The sequence below is a fragment of the Miniopterus schreibersii genome, assembly GCF_964146895.1.
Source record: "Miniopterus schreibersii genome assembly, chromosome: 11".
Classification (NCBI taxonomy): domain Eukaryota; kingdom Metazoa; phylum Chordata; class Mammalia; order Chiroptera; family Miniopteridae; genus Miniopterus; species Miniopterus schreibersii.
In genome coordinates, this window is record NC_138111.1 from 50,127,861 (window position 1) to 50,146,177 (window position 18,317).

The 18,317-nt window shown below is 35.5% G+C and overlaps 1 protein-coding gene across 1 annotated transcript; it reads left to right on the forward strand.

Moving 5' to 3' along the window:
* Window positions 1-79: 79 nt before the first annotated feature.
* TYRP1 (tyrosinase related protein 1) lies at window positions 80-17,428 on the forward strand (the record flags this gene model as incomplete). The annotated part of the gene is made up of 7 exons (XM_081151393.1): window positions 80-467; window positions 1,590-1,912; window positions 4,356-4,560; window positions 8,091-8,258; window positions 10,941-11,120; window positions 16,231-16,377; window positions 17,223-17,428. The coding sequence occupies exons 1-7, from the start codon at window positions 86-88 to the stop codon at window positions 17,426-17,428; spliced, it is 1,611 nt and encodes a 536-aa protein (XP_081007519.1). The 5' UTR covers window positions 80-85.
* Between the last annotated feature and the right edge of the window lie 889 nt (window positions 17,429-18,317).

Consider the following 18,317-nt stretch of genomic DNA (forward strand, 5'->3'; position numbering starts at 1 on the left):
CCTTCTCCTTTTCAGCTTGATTTTTATCTATGCGCCTCAGTCTCTACACAAAGGGCTGCAGAACCAGAGGCTTGCTTCAAGCAGAATGGAAGTTCATAAACTCCTCTCTTTAGGATACATCTTGCCCCTGCTTTTTATTCAGCAGGCTTGGGCTCAGTTTCCAAGAGAGTGTGCCACCACTGAGGCTTTGAGAAATGGTGTGTGCTGCCCAGACCTGTCCCCTGTGTCGGGGCCTGGGACTGACCCCTGCGGCTCCTCATCAGGGAGGGGCAGGTGTGAGGCAGTGACTGCAGACTCCCGACCCCACAGCCCCCAGTACCCACATGATGGCCGGGATGATCGAGAGGCCTGGCCCACACGGTTCTTCAACAGGACGTGTCGCTGCAATGGCAACTTCTCAGGACACAACTGTGGGACTTGCCGTCCTGGATGGAGAGGAACTGCCTGTGACCAGAGGGTTCTCACAGGTAAGTGGGGATATGAATGGATAGATAGTCGTGCAAGAGACCCAAATCATTGGAGCTGGAAGAACACCTGGAAATCATATAGCTCAATCCTCTCTTCACTGTTGAGGGAAGAGGCTTACAGAGATTAAGAAACGTATTTAATTTAAAGGAATGAGCTTGAAGCTCAGATCATCTAATATTTCCTTCCAAAACATTTGTTGAACCACTGTATGCCTGGAACTGTGCTAGATGTTTATGACTATGCTTTCTATAACTCTTCAAGGTAGTGATGTTCATTATTGTAAGTGTGGTCCAGAAAGGACAAACCCACATAGCTGGTACTTGGGAAATCTGGAATTCATGCTGAGATCTGTCTAATTCTAGTACATGAGCCTCTTCTACTCCACTTGCTAACCAAGGAAGAAATTTTCCACTGTGATGATCAAATATAGCCATTTTAGATGATGAGCCCAGCCTGCAGCCTAAATAGCAATAAATAGCAAAGCATTAAATAGTTACAGCCAGCAAAACTTGATTGTTTTCTATGTGCAGGCCAATGGTTGAAGAGAATGTTTACTGAGTTTTTATTATGAGCCAGGCTCTGGTCTAGTTGCTTTTGATGTGCATTCCCTTTAAGTTTTACAACTCTGCAAAAAGATATTTTTACATACACTTTACAGATGCAAAACTGAGGCTTAGAGAAATGTGTCATAGAATGAGTCTCTCGTGTTAGCCGCTATGCTACACCACATACCTTGTTTTTGCAAGATTTATGATATTAAAAATGTAGAAAATTTGAAGAAACATGACAATAGGGAGCAGAAATAAATTGAACACAATCATAAAGTCCACAAGTAAGATTACAGAAAGCTAATGGAAATCCTCTATTAAGTTGGAGAGGGAAGGAGAGGGGGACTGAGGGAGGGGAGGAGGGAAGGAAGGAGGGAAAGAAGGAGGGGGTGAGGGGATGGCGAGGCAGGGGAGGGAAGCAGGGATATTTTAAAGGTATAAAATTATTTAAGCAGATATGCAAATTATCATCACGGGTAAATGGAACATGGTGTGTCACAAGATTATTATGCTCATTCTCTACCCATCTCCACAAGGCAGAGGTTTTCATGTTTGAATTTTGTATCCCTAAAGTCAGGAGAAACATTCTGGAATTAAGTACAGAAGAAAAGAACTACTTTGTCCAGGCCCTGGATATGGCAAAGCGTACAACTCACCCTCTGTTTGTCATTGCCACCAGAAGATCAGAAGAAATACTGGGGCCAGATGGCAACACACCACAATTTGAGAACATTTCAATTTATAACTACTTTGTTTGGACACACTATTATTCAGTCAAAAAGACTTTCCTTGGCACAGGACAGGAAAGCTTTGGTGAAGTGGATTTCTCCCATGAAGGACCAGCTTTTCTCACCTGGCACAGGTATCACCTACTGCAGTTGGAGGAGGACATGCAGGTATGCAAGAAACATTTCAATTTACAGACCCTTTACCCACAAAGTGCCTTGTTTGTAAGTCGTCTAATTCGCTATGTTCCAAACATGGGAAAACAAAGCAATGCCTTAGACATTCTAAGTTTCTCCCTGTGCTAATTCTTTATTTATTTATTAATGAAGCTTGGTCTTTTTTGAAGTGAAAAGAAGGTAATTTCAATGCTGAGGAAGCCAGATGAGACATTTGTGGGTGCAAACTATGTTCTTTAGCTCTGTAATTAAAACAACTCTATAGTTTGCAATGAAAGAATCTCATTTGATACGTCTCTTCCCCAGTGTAAACCAATGCCCTGTACTGGTTTGGATGAAGCAAGAGTATATGAACTCATCAGTCTTTCAAGTTCCAAATATATAACTCAACATACCAGTGGACAATACTAATTGGTACAGGGTTTAAATGATGTAAACAGTTCCTTTCCACTTATATTGTCATATTTCCATTGAACACCATTTTTTTTCCATGCCCCTTACTACTTTGAGGCTTACAGAAGACATCTATTAAAAACATCCCATCAGTTAGATACCATTTTTACTTAAGAGGCACGGGCATAAAGTGAAGCTCAACCCAAACACAGTCATTTCCTGCTTATTTTTAAGCAGATAAGCTCAAAACATTATCTGTTAACAAAGAAACTTTTGTGTTGTATCTTTTACTAATTGCTATTTCTTAAGAAAAGTATTGTAATTTTAAAATGAAATTTTAAAATTATTAAATCTTAATTAAATTATTAGATCTAGGACACCCACAAATTAAACCAGTTTTTCATGTGAAATAACAGCAAAGAATCCCTCCCCCCAAATTAAAATCTAAAAATTAACCGAAAAACATCTGAAGGCAGAAGAGGTGTTCATGTATCAATTTGTAGTATGTTTGTACCCAGCATTATTCTATTCCAAGAAAATAAATGGTTAAAAGAGAGAAAATGAATGCACTAAAGTACAGAATAAGATATTTGTATGAAAGTAGTCTATTCATATGCAGTTTGAGGATGATTAAATGAATTCACTTGGTACTCTGCACTTCATATGTTATAGCTCTGATTACAAGTAAGACACTTAGTAGATTATGTGTAGATAAATCTGTCATGTGTAATCGACTCCAGATCTTCATGCCTTCAAGTCATTTTCCCATGAGCACACCAAAATGAAAGGGCATATTTTGCCTGTGTAAACTTCAACCTCTAGGACTACTTACATTTTTAAAACCCAATAGCACAAGGGATCCAACAAATTATAGTCTATATATAACGCACAGTTGAAATGCCACATGAATATGCTCTGGCTCCCAAATGTCAGTTGCTGAACCACGAACTGACTTTTAATAATCCCTCGGAAGCTGTCACTAATATTTGTGAACCAGAACAATGGCTTCAAAATGAGGACTGCAAATCCCTGGAGGTCAATAACTGGAGATGCCTTGGAAAGCTCTTGGCCTCTGTAACACCCCAAAGACAAGAGAATGCTTCCTAGAAAGGGTTTGGAGTGAAAAAGCAGTAATGTGCCAAATGCACGCAAGGTGGAATAAAACAATGGCAATTCTTGCACTTAAATCCGAGACTAAATATAACTCCCCAAAGACCAAAAGGAATGAGAAAAAACAAGTACCATAAATACATGTTTCAAGGAACCCAATAAAAATACTCATGTGATCTTGAGTCCAGCATTTTAAAACTTGTTGAGATCCGCTCTAAATGGAAACTAGGTCTCTGTTCTAAAGAGCAGTATGCACAAAGAAATATTCTGCTTCCCTTCAGCATTTCCTATAGGTATGAGTTTCAGGCAGGAGGTTGTCTTCATAATTTAGACTCTGAAACAGAGGTCTCTAAGTAAAGCATCCTGAGTGCCCAGCAGATAAAGTAAGTGTGAAAGAGCCTGTGCAGCCTGTGGCCAAAGCAGAATCTAAATGCCTCAAGTCATTCAAGTTAAACTAAACAACAGAAATAAAACAAAAGATACTGCTCCACGTAGCATGTTTCAAGGCTGAACCTCGCTCCAGACCAAGAGTTAGCAGTGCTTGAATTAGAGACAGGAAAATGGAAGGAGGTGGAAATGTGAAGGAGTAGAAGTTATTGATAATGTTTGGTATAATCAATAGAAATATAATTACCTGTCTAAAAAAGAAAAGGAAGACCTTTCCCCTGCCCCCTAATAAAAACTCATTTGCAGGAACTTCTGTATAATGAGTTGAGTTTAAATGCCTCTAGTGCCTAAAGTGACTCCTTGTAGTAAGTTAGAAGCTTTGTTAATAAGGTAGTTAAGTCCTCCAGCCCCTCAGACACCACTGACACACTTACTGGTTCTTAAGTAGCTGAAAAGAACTAACAGAAATGGACTGCCAGGGAGTAAACCAGGCAAAGAGGGAGTTTTAAACAAAAGCAGGAATGCTAACAGAGTTTCTGTGATCTAGGAGATGCTACAGAATCCCTCGTTCTCCCTTCCTTACTGGAATTTTGCGACTGGGAAGAACGTTTGTGATATCTGCACTGATGACTTGATGGGATCAAGAAGCAACTTTGATCCCAATCTTATAAGCCCGAACTCTGTCTTTTCCCAATGGCGAGTGGTCTGCGAATCCTTGGAAGATTATGACACCCTAGGAACCCTTTGTAACAGTAAGTTCCAAATGACCTCTGGGATTCAGAATTTCCTAGTAGAGAGAATAAATGTGCCGTCTGAAGGCCCTTCATTCTACTAAGGACTTCAGACTAAAATCTACCTTTATTACAGAGAATCAATGTATACATATTCATGAAACAACTAAGATATTCAAAGCCATCTATAAGGTGTGTCAAGGGAAACAGAGTGCCTGTATATTTTTACATTGCTTTTCTTGAGCAATGTGGTAAGTGGATGCTCACATTCTTATTTTGGAAAGATCTTATTGTATAAATTAATCCTATCTGTACACTCAGCACTGCTTAGTGATCATGTATCTTGTGTTGGAATTTCACAGAAAATGTGTCCCTAGAAAATCTGAAGTATGCAGAAAGATTTGGAAGTGCCCAAGGAGTAAAGTAATAATAATATATTTATAATAATTATATTATTATGTTATTATGATGTTAATCCGGTCAGAGAGTTAAAAATCAAAAGATGATATAGAGACTGCTTAGACAGGTATGCTAGCACCCTTCTTCCAGGGATCTAAATGCCACCTCTGCCATAGGTCGTTTCTGGTACATGTAGATCTGCCCCTGAGCTTCCTATGCTCTTCCCTGGATTATCTTATCTGTCCCTGTGCTAACACAACTTCTTAGCTATTCGAGTCTCCCTGTCCCATCTTGCTTTTCCTCTTTAGGCATGTCTGGCTATTTTGAAATTTTGTTCTTCCATGTAAAAACTAGAATTATGAGAATGTATTCTATTATTATATTCATAACATTTATTCTGCATATACTCTATAAAGCATCAATTATTAAATTATTTTCTAAACTTAAAGAGAGACTATTCTAAAACGGAACACAGGAATTAGATGGGTTTTCACCATTAGATTATTTAGCTGTGTTTGGGAATAAGAGAAGTGATATGTATGAAATTTTCTTCCATAAAAGTTTAACATTAGAATAAATGTTTGTTTGTTTGGCATGCTTAATAAGTGGTTGCACCTTGTGTTAGGGAAATGAAATTGAGGATTAAGAACTCTTTAGATACCAAAACATTCATCTCTTTCTGACCAGGCTATTATATTCTGGCCTAGGAGCTTTCCAGACATTTTCTGATCACCCTGTTGACTGAATAACAAAATAGAGCACTATTTAAATGAGTAAATCAAATTATAGCATAGGGGGAGATTTTTTACCACAGTTTTTCTTGCCCTTTAATATAACACAACTCTAACACAGTTTCATGAAAAACTGAATTTTAAGATTGAAACAAATTTTAAGATTACCTGTTGCCTTAGTTCAAGATATAAATACTAAACATTTTATTTATTAGGCCAGTGGGGGGTGGGACACTAACATTTTATTAAACATGTTGTATCTGGTATGGTGTCAAATGCTTTAATATGATACTGCATCTTATTTATTCCTTGCAGTAATTCTTTTCTCCTTCTACTTTTTTTCTGAATGAAATTTCCATTCCTGTGGTTTACCTCATCTCTTACAGGACACCCATACATGTACATCTTCACATCGAGTAGTCCTTAGACTTTCCACACCTGTTTTCATATGCTTGGTGCATAGTATCTCTGCAACATTCCATTAATGCCCCAAACTTGGCATGTAAATTAAAAGAGTGAATTACTGACCCCTAACATTCTTCCAGCCACTAAAGTACAGTCTTTGATTTATCAGATGAAAAACATGGTTCTTTCTTCACAATACTTCTCAAATCTATTTTCTTCTTCAGAACTCAGAAGTTTTCATTCATTCTTGCATGGAAATTCTACAAGACTCCAATCCATAGGATGTTAATCGTTGTGATGGAAAGGGAATGTAAAGTACAGTATAGGAAATATAGTCATTAATTTTGTAATTATGTATGGGGCCAGGTGGTACTAGACTTAATGGGACATCACCTAGTAAGTTATATAAATGTCTAACCACTACGCTGTACACCTGAAAGTAGTGTAATATTGTCAACTCTAATTAATTTTTTAATTTTAAAATAAAAAATAGGTGCAATGGTAAAAGTTGTCCATGTACAAACAAATTTTAAAATCACTAGGTTAAAATTAAATTGGTTTAACTAGTTTCTTTATTATTAAAATTCTGCACTATGAAACTCCATGAGGGCAAATTCAGATATAATATTTTTGAAACCCATGTTGTTGATACTTTTTTCTTAGGATGTATCACTAGCTCTCTGAACAGTAAACTCCAAAATATCAGCTTGAATTGATGTTTAGCTAGGACAGTCTGAACGTTTTAATGATAATGTATACCTAAAAAATGCACATGCACTTTCCAGTCTCACTATAGCATGTGTTTTATTTTTATATTATACAAAGTTAGTTATGCTAATTCACCAGGTACTAATCATTATGTTAATTATAAAGCATACAAATAGGATATGTTGAAATATTATCTCTCTCACCCAGTGAATTATTCTGCGTGTCCCCTCTAAGGCACAAACACTCCTCTTTGGAGACCACTGAGACTAATGCAAAATGCTCCTAACCAAACTCCTCTCTTCCCACCTACCTAAGGCTTCTCCCCACTTCCTGAATTAAATATAACTTTCTCATCTTGCTTTTCAATTTCTTCACATTATGGTTCTGGTCTAGCTTCCCATATTTCCCACCATCCAATGCTTTCTTACATTGCCACATACCCCAGGCAAGCTATCCCCAAAAAGGCCCTCTTTTACAGCCAACATGATCTATCCCATATAGCAACAGGTACCAAAAATTATTTAGCAATTATTATATGCCAGGCACTGCATCAAAACGGGAGATATACTGGGGAGCAAGAACAGACAGTTCTTGCTCTAATGGAAGAAACATAGAAGAAAGCTTATCATCTCGTTATTATCTCTGCCTAAAAGATCTCCTATTTCACATATGGAAATTTTCAGTCCTTCAGGGCCCTTTCTGGATCCACCCAACTGGGAAAGACATCTCCCTCCCTCCCTTAAGAGGCATCTATAATATGATCCCTAGTATCACAGTTCTGTTCACCTGTTAGTCTTACTGCCCTTCAAAAACTTTATTTCTGACATAACTCACTGAAAAACGTGTTGACTGAAATTGAAGATTGTTTTTTCTTTAATTCTCTGATGGCTTGAAACAGAGAGCATTCAAGTACAAAACTCCATATATAAACAAAATACATATTTCAGTATGGAATTTAGGTTTATGAGATTTTGGCAAAATTCAACTTTCCATGGAATGTTCATTTTAATACCTTCTCATGAAACAAGCATATATTGATTTAACAAATATGAGGATCTCTCTCTGTTATTGTGATCAATTCTTCTTTCAGATGATTTTATGTATCACTTATTTACTCTTCTCAGAGAAGTTAACATAATAACTTAGATTTTTCTCACTTTAATGCCACTAAAAAGCATTTTTTTAAAATTTTCTCTTCTACCAAGAAGAACCTATTATTCGGTGTCCATGTTATATATAACATTTTAAAGAGCAATGATAAGATCTCTAAACATTCTATACATGTTTGCATGCCCTGTCTTCCCCCAGGCACTGAAGGCGGGCCAATTAGGAGGAATCCAGCAGGAAATGTGGCTAGACCAATGGTGCAACGTCTTCCTAAGCCACAGGATATCACTCAGTGCTTGGAAGTCGGTTTATTTGACACACCTCCTTTTTATTCCAATTCTACAAACAGTTTCCGAAACACAGTGGAAGGCAAGTAAACTAAATTGGTGCATTGACTTGTTCAGTTGCCACAGTAAACTGAGGTACTCAAACTCAGGTCTCTCTGAAAATTCTTTAAATGCCATATGGACCCAGTGAGTTTACCTGAACTGTGCTGCCTATTATGAGCAGTCACAATTCTCTGCTCAGAAAAGCATTTGTTTGCCCTGACCAGTATTCAAACCTACAGCCTTTGGTGTACAAGACAATGCTCCAACCAACTGAGCCACCTGGCCAGGGCCCATGAAACTCTCTCAATCATAAGAGAAGCTCTTGGAAATTATTCACCAATCTCCTAAATACTTTAAAAGTATTTAAACTCAAATTTCTGGTAGGTGACTGGCCAATATGTGAATAACTATATCAAATTCTAGTATAGGCAAATAATACTGAACACTTTCAAAGCTCATTAAATTTTTTTCTTAATTAAAAACTCTGAGCAATTCATTGACACTCAATAAAGCCCGGTTTGGGCACATGTTTATTTAGGTCTATGTTATCCTATAACTCTCTTTAAGGTCTATAAGAATTCATTCTAGCATCTAGTGGTATTTAGTTTTGTTTTCCTTATTTAATTCAAAGTATTTTAAAGCTGAGCAAACTGAAGTCCAAATAAGTGAAATTAATTTCCCAACATATTCAGCTAGTTAGTAACAGCACAGATTCAAATCCAAATGTTCCTTTATACAATAAATTTTGAAATCTCTAAATCATGCTAGATACACACAGGGTGGAGCAAAAGTAGGTTTACAGTTGTGAGTAGGTGAAACAGAGTTTATTTTTATATTATTCTTTATTGTATTATTTTCCATATGAAAAACTATAGACCTACTTTTGCCAAACTCTGTATTTAAAGTTTTAAAAGAATAGAAAAACTTTTAACTTTATCATAAACTTGTAAATTGTCAAATTTTACTTTAAATATAGCATCGCACTTGTTAGACCCCCCCACCCACACACACAAATGGGAATTGATCTCTGTCCCCATAATTTAAGATATTTGATGTATAAATCTGATCATTATTTTCAATTCTCTTCCCTTTTATTATTAAAATTATATTCCATTCTGTTCTCTTTATGCTAATTTTAATAGCTATATACGAATCAGTAATTTTGAGATAATTTGATAAATAATCACTATATTTTGACTAAACTTGTATATATAAACCAAGGTTATAAGTACCGATTTCTAAAACAATGTGCAGATTACATCTTATTGATGCCAAATTGAATACAAAATACACTGATTTCTTGACAGAATGCATAAAAAGACTAGCACCTAGCCACATGCCATATACAGTACAGGCAATCTTCAAACTTTTTAAAATAGGCAATAATGGAACAGATGTATGAAAGTGAATAAATAAATGCATGTAATTACACAAGTAAGTCAATGTATCTGAAATTCTAATTTTGTTTTATAATATAGGGTGCCCCCCAAAAACATATATACACACTTTAAGAGCTGATAACTCAATTTTGAAAATGAACTGTATATTAACACTGAATTTATAATCATTCAAAGTGTGTATACATTTTTTTAAAATATGTCTTTATTGATTTCAGAGAGAGGGGGAGAGAGAGAGAGAAGGAGAGAGATAGAAACAGCAATGATGAGAGAGTCGTCATTGATCGGCCGCCTCCTGCACACCCCCGACCCAGGATCGAGCCCGCCCGAAATCCAGGCCTGTGCCCGGACCAGGAATCAAACCACCATTTCCTGGATCCTAGGTCAACATTCAACTGCTGAGCCACGCCCAGCCGGGCAGTGTGTATACATTTTGGGCAGATGCCCTGTATATAACCTTTCGCTGCTCTCCTAACTCTGATCCTTCAAGCCAAGCAAACACACATATAACTCCATCCCACATCACAGGCACTCTATTTTTGTGTGTGATCTATTCTCATCTTCTCTCTAATATATATACATATACATGATGCATATAATATAGGAATATATATGGGAAATAAATATATAATATGAACTATATATGTATATTATATAAAATATGGAACTATATATGTATATTGCATATAATATGGATATATAGGTGAAATATATATGATATGGAAATATGTATATGGAATAAAGATCATTATCAAAAGTTCTCTAAATGTTTTGACAGCAGACTTTTCAGATGTTTAAAACTAGTACAGAGGTGTTAAGAAAGCTCTGAGAAATTGTAACTTCTCCACAAAAATAACTTTCCCAAAATAAATATGCTGACAGTCATTCAAAGGGAAAATAGAGGAAACTAAAGTAACATCTGGCAATTTAAGTTCCAGGACAATCAGAGTAGTCTCCCAATCATGTCAGCACTTTTTAGCAGAAGCTGGAGATTTCCACTCTCCTGTAGAACAATGTTTGCCTTGTTGAAATAGAGCATTCTATACATTTCGACTAGTGTCCTTTGCAGGTCATTATTTTTAACCTGGGGGCTACATATAGAATGCCATGCTAGAAGCTTAAAGCTAACCTAGCTCTGGGTATAGCAAACCACGGTTGCTAACCATAGGTAGAGAGAAACAATGCTATTATACGGATATGGGATAAAGGTAAAAATTGTCCAGACAAGCTTAGGAAAAATTGTTCTTCAGTATAATCACTGCTGTTGACTGGACAAGTAAAATGTGTAGTGATTTTTACTGTTCTGGTTCTATTTTGCTATCTAGGTTACAGCGATCCCACAGGAAGGTATGACCCTGCTGTTCGAAGCCTTCACAATTTGGCTCATCTGTTCCTGAATGGAACAGGGGGACAAACCCATCTGTCTCCAAATGACCCTGTATTCATCCTCCTGCATACTTTCACCGATGCCATCTTTGACGAATGGCTGAGGAGATACAATGCTGGTGAGACACTTTTACATGCTCTTTGCAGGCTCAGCAGAAAAAGATTGTTCAGATGGCATAGTTATCACTCCAGGCTAAGCACCTGACACACATAAGCTACATTTCAAAATACGGATGAAATAGCTGTGATATCTAGCCATTTGCAAATACTCCAACCACTTGGAAAATGCAGATAAGAAGTCTCTCCGAATTGTTATTTTAAGATGATATTTATTAGCATTCAATAGGACTAAGCAGGTAATCCCTTCTCATTTTTACTGGTTCCCAAAGTTTTCATCCTCATATCTTCCAATGAACGTTCTCATTGCTTTTTAATATAAATGGGAAATCCTTACAGAGCTCTTCTTTGATACCTCAAAAGATAAAAAATATAATACTCATAATCTGCAGTTTCGATTTTATTACTGTATGAACTGCCACAAATGGAAATTTTGCTCAACTTGAAAAGTTAATGTTGGTTTTTATATCACACCATAGGAAAAAAATCTCTTTTAAGTTCATTTTAATGTATTTTTTAAAATATCATTTGCTTCTACTCAGCTGAGAGGCCTGCATTGCTTTTCTTTTTAAAATTTTTCACATTACTTTTAAAAAACAAAGAATATTTTCCTCTTGTTAAAACATCATAAATTTTTATATTTTAAAAATGTTCTAAATTTTGGCTTCTGTGCCTTTATTTCATCATGCACATCACAAACAGACTATTTGAGATTAAATATTCATTTACCTATCCATTTCAGCCAGTCTCTTATTTTCCTGTGTGTGTGTGTATATTTGTGTGTGTACACTAGAAGCCCTAATTCAACCTGATTAAGACCATTAATTGATGAGTTGGTCAAAATAGTTTGTTCCATCAGAAAATCATTTAATAAACAAATAACTTACATATACATATTTGTTCACTTGTCAATCTGCTATGAATTCACTGACTGGTATTCCACCTCATTTTTCATGTGTATTTACATACATACATATAACCATAAAGTATTATGTATTATTTATAAGTTATAGTGTTTGTTTCCTTAAAGCAAAACATGAAATTAACAACCCTTCAGATGCAGTCTCAGTGTAGTATTATTCTAGATTTTCACAATGCTCCCCTAACCATTTATGATCATATTGCCCACTCCTAATTCTCTAGCAATATTTCAGCCACTCATCTTTAACAATTTTTCAAAAGTATATATTTATTATAAAAACAACATCCCTCTCTTTTTCATTCATAATGATCACTTTACATATATTTAGCTAGATTACTTTTATTCTAATAATAACAAGTAAACCGGAATACATTTAGGAATGAACTAAACAAAGTTTGTTAAACATATACTTTGGGACCTAAACAGCAATGTACAAGCTGCAGCTATGCAGCAATACACAATGCCATGGATGCCAGCCTCCAGGAGAAATGGAGAATCCTGAATGAACTGGCAAGTCTCTTACGTGGAGCCTTCTCTCAACTCTGAAAACATGCATTCCTTTGCCTTACATATCTTAATTAAAAACATAATATTTCACATACAATTCAATTTGTTAAAAGTTATCCAGATCTACCTAAGGGTCATTGATGAACCAAAAAAAAAAATACCTCTGTTTCTTAGTTATTTTACTTTTTGCTCCCTCGGTTTGTACAAAGCTGCCATCACATGTGAAGGGAGAAGTATCATATATTAAAAATAGAGAACTGACTTGCAGAATATTTCCAATAAAATGTGGACATAACCTCAGAGGACAAGGCAATGTAAACACTCACAAATTGCACTGAAGCTAAACTCAAAAAAAAAAAAGTCATAGAACTACTATGTTAGAAAGAAAAGAAAAAAGATCGGAGGAATTTTTAAAACACCCATATAGCCGAAGTCTTTTTTGAAAATAAGTCTACGAGTGAAAAATGGAATTATTTTTCAAAATGTATCCAAAGGTTTTTACAGACATAGAATATGCTTCAGAAATCATAGAATTGGAGCATTAGGCTCAGAATAGAGTAAGAATTACATTTTACAGGTGGAGGAAATTACAGTCATTCGCCTTGTAATGCATGTTACAGAATCCTCTGATTAGACAAAAGAGTTTGGATAGAGTATCTAAACTCTATTTAACATAATGTTAATTTATAAACACTGCATTACGTGTCCATGTACACATTTAATCCAGTTCCATTTCTGTTCAATTGAGAGTCATGTGAATTAAGTTTTAAATATAGTAGCCTGGAAGTTCAGTGCATTTTTCAGAAGAAGTTTGTTCACTTCCCAGATCAATCACTACTTTACTTATTAAACCCCAAGAGAAATGAACTAATCACGTACACACACTTAATTTTTTTTTTAATTTAAGCAGTTGTGATTTTATTTTTTTATTATATTATATATTTTTAATTTATCTTCATTGTTGAAAGTATTACAGATGACCCCCTTTCCCTCCCCCTTGATCCCCTCCACCTGGCATAAATTTTTTAACAAATATTTTATTCCCTATCTTGGCTATTGTGAATAGTGCTTCAGTGAGCATGGGGGTGCAGTGTCTCTCTGAGATACTGATTTCATTTCCTTTGGCTATACATCTAGAAGTGGAATTGCTGGGTCATATGGCAGCTCTATTTTTAATTTTTTGAGGAAACTCCATACTGTTTTCCATAATGACTGTACCAGTTTACATTCCCATCAAGAGTGTACAATGCTTCCCTTTTCTCAGTACCCTCACCAACAATTATCTTTCATCTTTTTGATAATAGCCTTCCTAATAGTTTTGAGGTGATAACTCATTGTGGTTCTGATCAGCATTTTCTAATAATTAGTGGTGTTGAGCATCTTTTCATATGCCAGTTGGCAAATCATAAAGCATCATGATATACATGTTAAATATATAGAATTTTATTTGATAGTTATGCCTCAGTAAATTTATTTTAAAAATGTTGAGTGCCTACTATTTCCTAGCCAGTATTCTAGATATTGGAAACACAGTAGCATACAAAACACACAGAAATATTTTGTCCTGGAACTTTACTATGTTGGCAGAAATGACAATAAATATATGTAAAGAAATAAATAGCATGTTAGGTGATGTAAAGGCTTTGCAGACAAATAAAATCAGGAAAGAGGATAGGGAGTACTCTGTGAATATATGGAAAGCCCTCCCAAGACAAAGGAACAAAGGAACCCACTAAGGCTGAAGCAGTGTGAAGAGGGGAGAGAATGGAGGGAGGTAATAGGTCAGAGGGTAACACATTGCATTTAACACTAAGAGAGATGGGGAGCCATCCAAGGGTCTTGCATAGAAAGGTTTCATTATAATCCAATTGCTATTGTTTGTTATTTTTCCTATTATTCCTCCATTCATTTTAATGGATATAACTTCATCACACAGCTGATGCTAAACTGGGTTGAGGCGGATGAAGTCAGGATTTAGTAAAGGTGAAATGGGAAGTTTAAAAAACCAAGATATTAACTTTAACATCTAACTTCAATAAATAATGAACAGTAATACACCAAAATGTGAGGTCCTTGAGGACAGGAATTTTGTCTGTTTTTTTCAATGCCATAGCCCCATGACTAGATCAGGAGCTCAACAGATGTTAATAGATAAATACTTAATTAGCATTAATACATAGTAAATTTAAAGTGACAAAAAATATAAACACTACCTGCCATTTCTATAATCAAATGATCTTCAAACTAGATTCTAAAATATTCGCCTGTGCTTCATGGGAACAAACTGACTGGCCAGGTAATACACTTCTTACAAACGAAATCTAATACTTCATTAGCTCTTCTAAATATATTTCCACTATTGTAATGCCCAAGCCCACTTCCAACTCTGGTTTTGTAACATTCCACTTGTTATTTAACTGTACCAACATATAAAACAACAACAACAAAGAACAATTTTTGCCACAAAGGTTATTTCAGTACTTTTATCCCTAATGACAAAAACTCACTAATGACTAATGATACAAATACCTGTGAGTTGTATTTAAATAGAATACCCCGCTTATCTACAGGGTATATGTTCCAAGACCCCCAGTAGATGCCTGAAACCATGGATAGTATTGCACCCTATAACTGCATGCACTGTATTTTTTTCCTATAGGTACATACCTATGATAAAGTTTAACTTATAAATTACACACAGTAAGATTCACAATAATCACTAAAAGTAATATAGAACAATTATCACAATATACTTTAATAAAAGTTATATGAATGCGTTGGGAGCATTTACTAAGTAAAATACGGTTTACCTGAACACAACTACTGCAATACCACAACGCGGATCTGATAACTGAGAGGCTGCTAAGTGACCAGTGAGCAGGTAGCATATACCAAGTGGACGCGCTAGACAAAGAGAGGATTCACTTCGTGGGCAGGACAGAGCAGGAGAGTAAAAGATTTCATCATGCTACTCAGACCTGAGCACAATTGAAAACTTATAAATTTTTATTTCTGGAATTTTCCATTTAATATTTTAAACCACAGTTGACTGTGGGTAACTGAAACCATGGATGGCAAAACCATGGATCAGGAGAGACTACTCTAGAAAGAAGAGAGGTAGCAGGAAGCAAACAGGATTCCAGAATCTTGACTCAATATTTTGAGTGTTTTTTGCTAACAGAGTAAAACCTGAGGAACAAGTTAATATTTATTTCTCTAAAAGTAAACAGACAAATTGAAAAATACTAAAGAGAAATATTCACAGTCAAGAAAAAACCTCCATTAGAAATTATCTCTCAGATTTAAATTATAGATGATGCTACAGCAAACTAAAGGTCCATCTTTTCTTTAGCTTTGAAAAATAAGTTTAATGCATTTTATTCAAATTAGCTTGTTTATTTAAAAATAAAACAATTAATGATCATCAAAGGTTTCAAAATATTAAAACATTCCTGCTTTTGAACCTTCTTTTTCTATTGGATAATATGTTAGTGCTGTACTCAAAGCATTTGAAATCTTTCTTATGCAATTCCCTGTCCTGCTGTAGTAAAACTTATGTCTTTATTCAGTGTAAAATATGAAAGAATGTCTTTAGTGTGTTTAATGTTATCCTTGAATATTTCAGGATACCTTCAGAACATAACAATATATTAATATTAACAAGGTGTTTTGGCATATTTTAGATATATCCACATTTCCATTGGAAAACGCCCCTATTGGACATAATAGACAATATAATATGGTGCCATTCTGGCCTCCAGTTACCAATACAGAAATGTTTGTTACTGCTCCAGACAACTTGGGATATACTTATGAAGTTCAATGGCCAAGTGAGTATTGAAAACATATTTTCACTGTGGAAATTTCCAAAAGCACATTTGTTACCTTTAAACTAAAGTAATCACAGTATTTCTGAGGCTTACCTTTTCCACTTGCACTTAGAAACTTTGATTCAGATTTTTATTTAGGGATAAAGAGAGTGAATTTAACATCCGTTGCCAGCCCACTCTGACCTGGTATTGAGCTGATTATACAGCACATTATCTCACTTAATCCTTATATCCCTCTGTGATAAGAATTATAATCCTGATTTTACAAATAAGGAAGACAAGGCTTAGGGAAGGTAGCTGTCAAAGATCACATTTTTATTAAGTAGAAAAAATTAGTTTCAAGGTTAGGTCCCTAATTTTTTTACAATATAATGTGCCTCTGTTTACCTATCCTAAAAAAAAATTAATTAAAAATGGCATGAGATACTCTGAGCTGTTTTTTCTGAGATTTTGAAATTCAAAACTTTCTTGTCTAATTTTAATTTTCTTTCTCAAGGAAGGCAGTAGGGTATAGTGAGTGGAAGAACACAGGATTTAGATTCTGAAAGACCTGGGCTCCAAAACCAATTCTACTACCTACTAACCAAATGACCTTGGGCAAGTGGATTAGACTCTGAGCCATCATTTCTTCACATTTAGAATGAAAATAATAACTATCCCAATAGAGTCTACTCATTATGAGAAATTAGGAAGTACCGTCAAGATGACCAGCGCTATGATAGGCAATGTGGCCAATAAAAATTCAGTATGAGGTTTTCTGTAACGTGCCTAATTTTAGGGTATCCAATTTTTGATGGCAACTATTATAAGATTTATTTTTTGCTCTGGTTTTATTTTTCAAATAGGTCGGAGTTTTCGTATTTCTGAGATTATTACCATAGCAGTGATTGCAGCTTTATTACTGGTTGCAGTCATTTTTGTGGGTGCTTCTTGTCTGATTCGAGCCAGAAACAATGTGGATGAAGCCAATCAGCCTCTCCTCACTGACCAGTATCGACACTATGCCGAAGAATATGAAAAACTCCCGAATCCAAATCAATCTGTGGTCTAACTATAAAAGGCATATTCTCTTATACGTATTACAAAACCCATGGTTGAAAAATAATACATTAAGTTACTAACTGTATTTTCTTTCACTCTGTTATTTTAGATGTTACTTTCCAGAGCAGAGAAGAGTCAGCACCTTTTAAGTAGGCTCTATTTTCCAGCTTTATTTTAAATGGTAGGCTGCACCAACTCCATGGTATTTAAGCAGAAAGTGTCAAGATTTTTGGCATGTTTTAAAGGTCAACTATATGACAATGTAAATAAGCTGCTTTTGTTTTGTTTATGTGTAAAGAAAAATCATGATTGATAGAAAATCCTTGATTAAAATACACGAGTAGGCATTTCTACAATGTTAAAATGTAAATACATTTCCATTCATTGACATTGACCAACAGATATAAAGAAAGTCACATTTATTAGTTAAAATAATTTATGTGGGCCCTGGCTGGTGTGGCTCAGTTAGTTGAGCATTGTCCCATGCACCAAAAGTTTGCCGGTTAGATTCCCAGTCGTGGCACATGCCCAGGTTGCGTGTTCAGTCACAGTCAAGATGCATGTGGGAGGCAACCAAGCGATGTTTCTCTCTCACATCGATGTTTCTCTCTCTCTCACTCTTCCTTCCTCTCTCTCTAAAATCAATAAAAGCATAATTAAAAATAATAATTTGTATGGAATTATAAATGGGATCCCAATTAACTTCTTCAAACTGGTCTTCCTCTTCGGGCATTAGCATATATTATTTAGTCTAAGGTTCAAGATCACAACAAAATCACAATCTTTGTCACACTTTAGAGAAAGAAAAGCTTCACTTTGTTTAAGAGATAACTGATACTGCCTGTCTGCCTCTGTGTTCTCCTACCTCTTAATGTGCTGAAAAAGAAACTACCCATCCA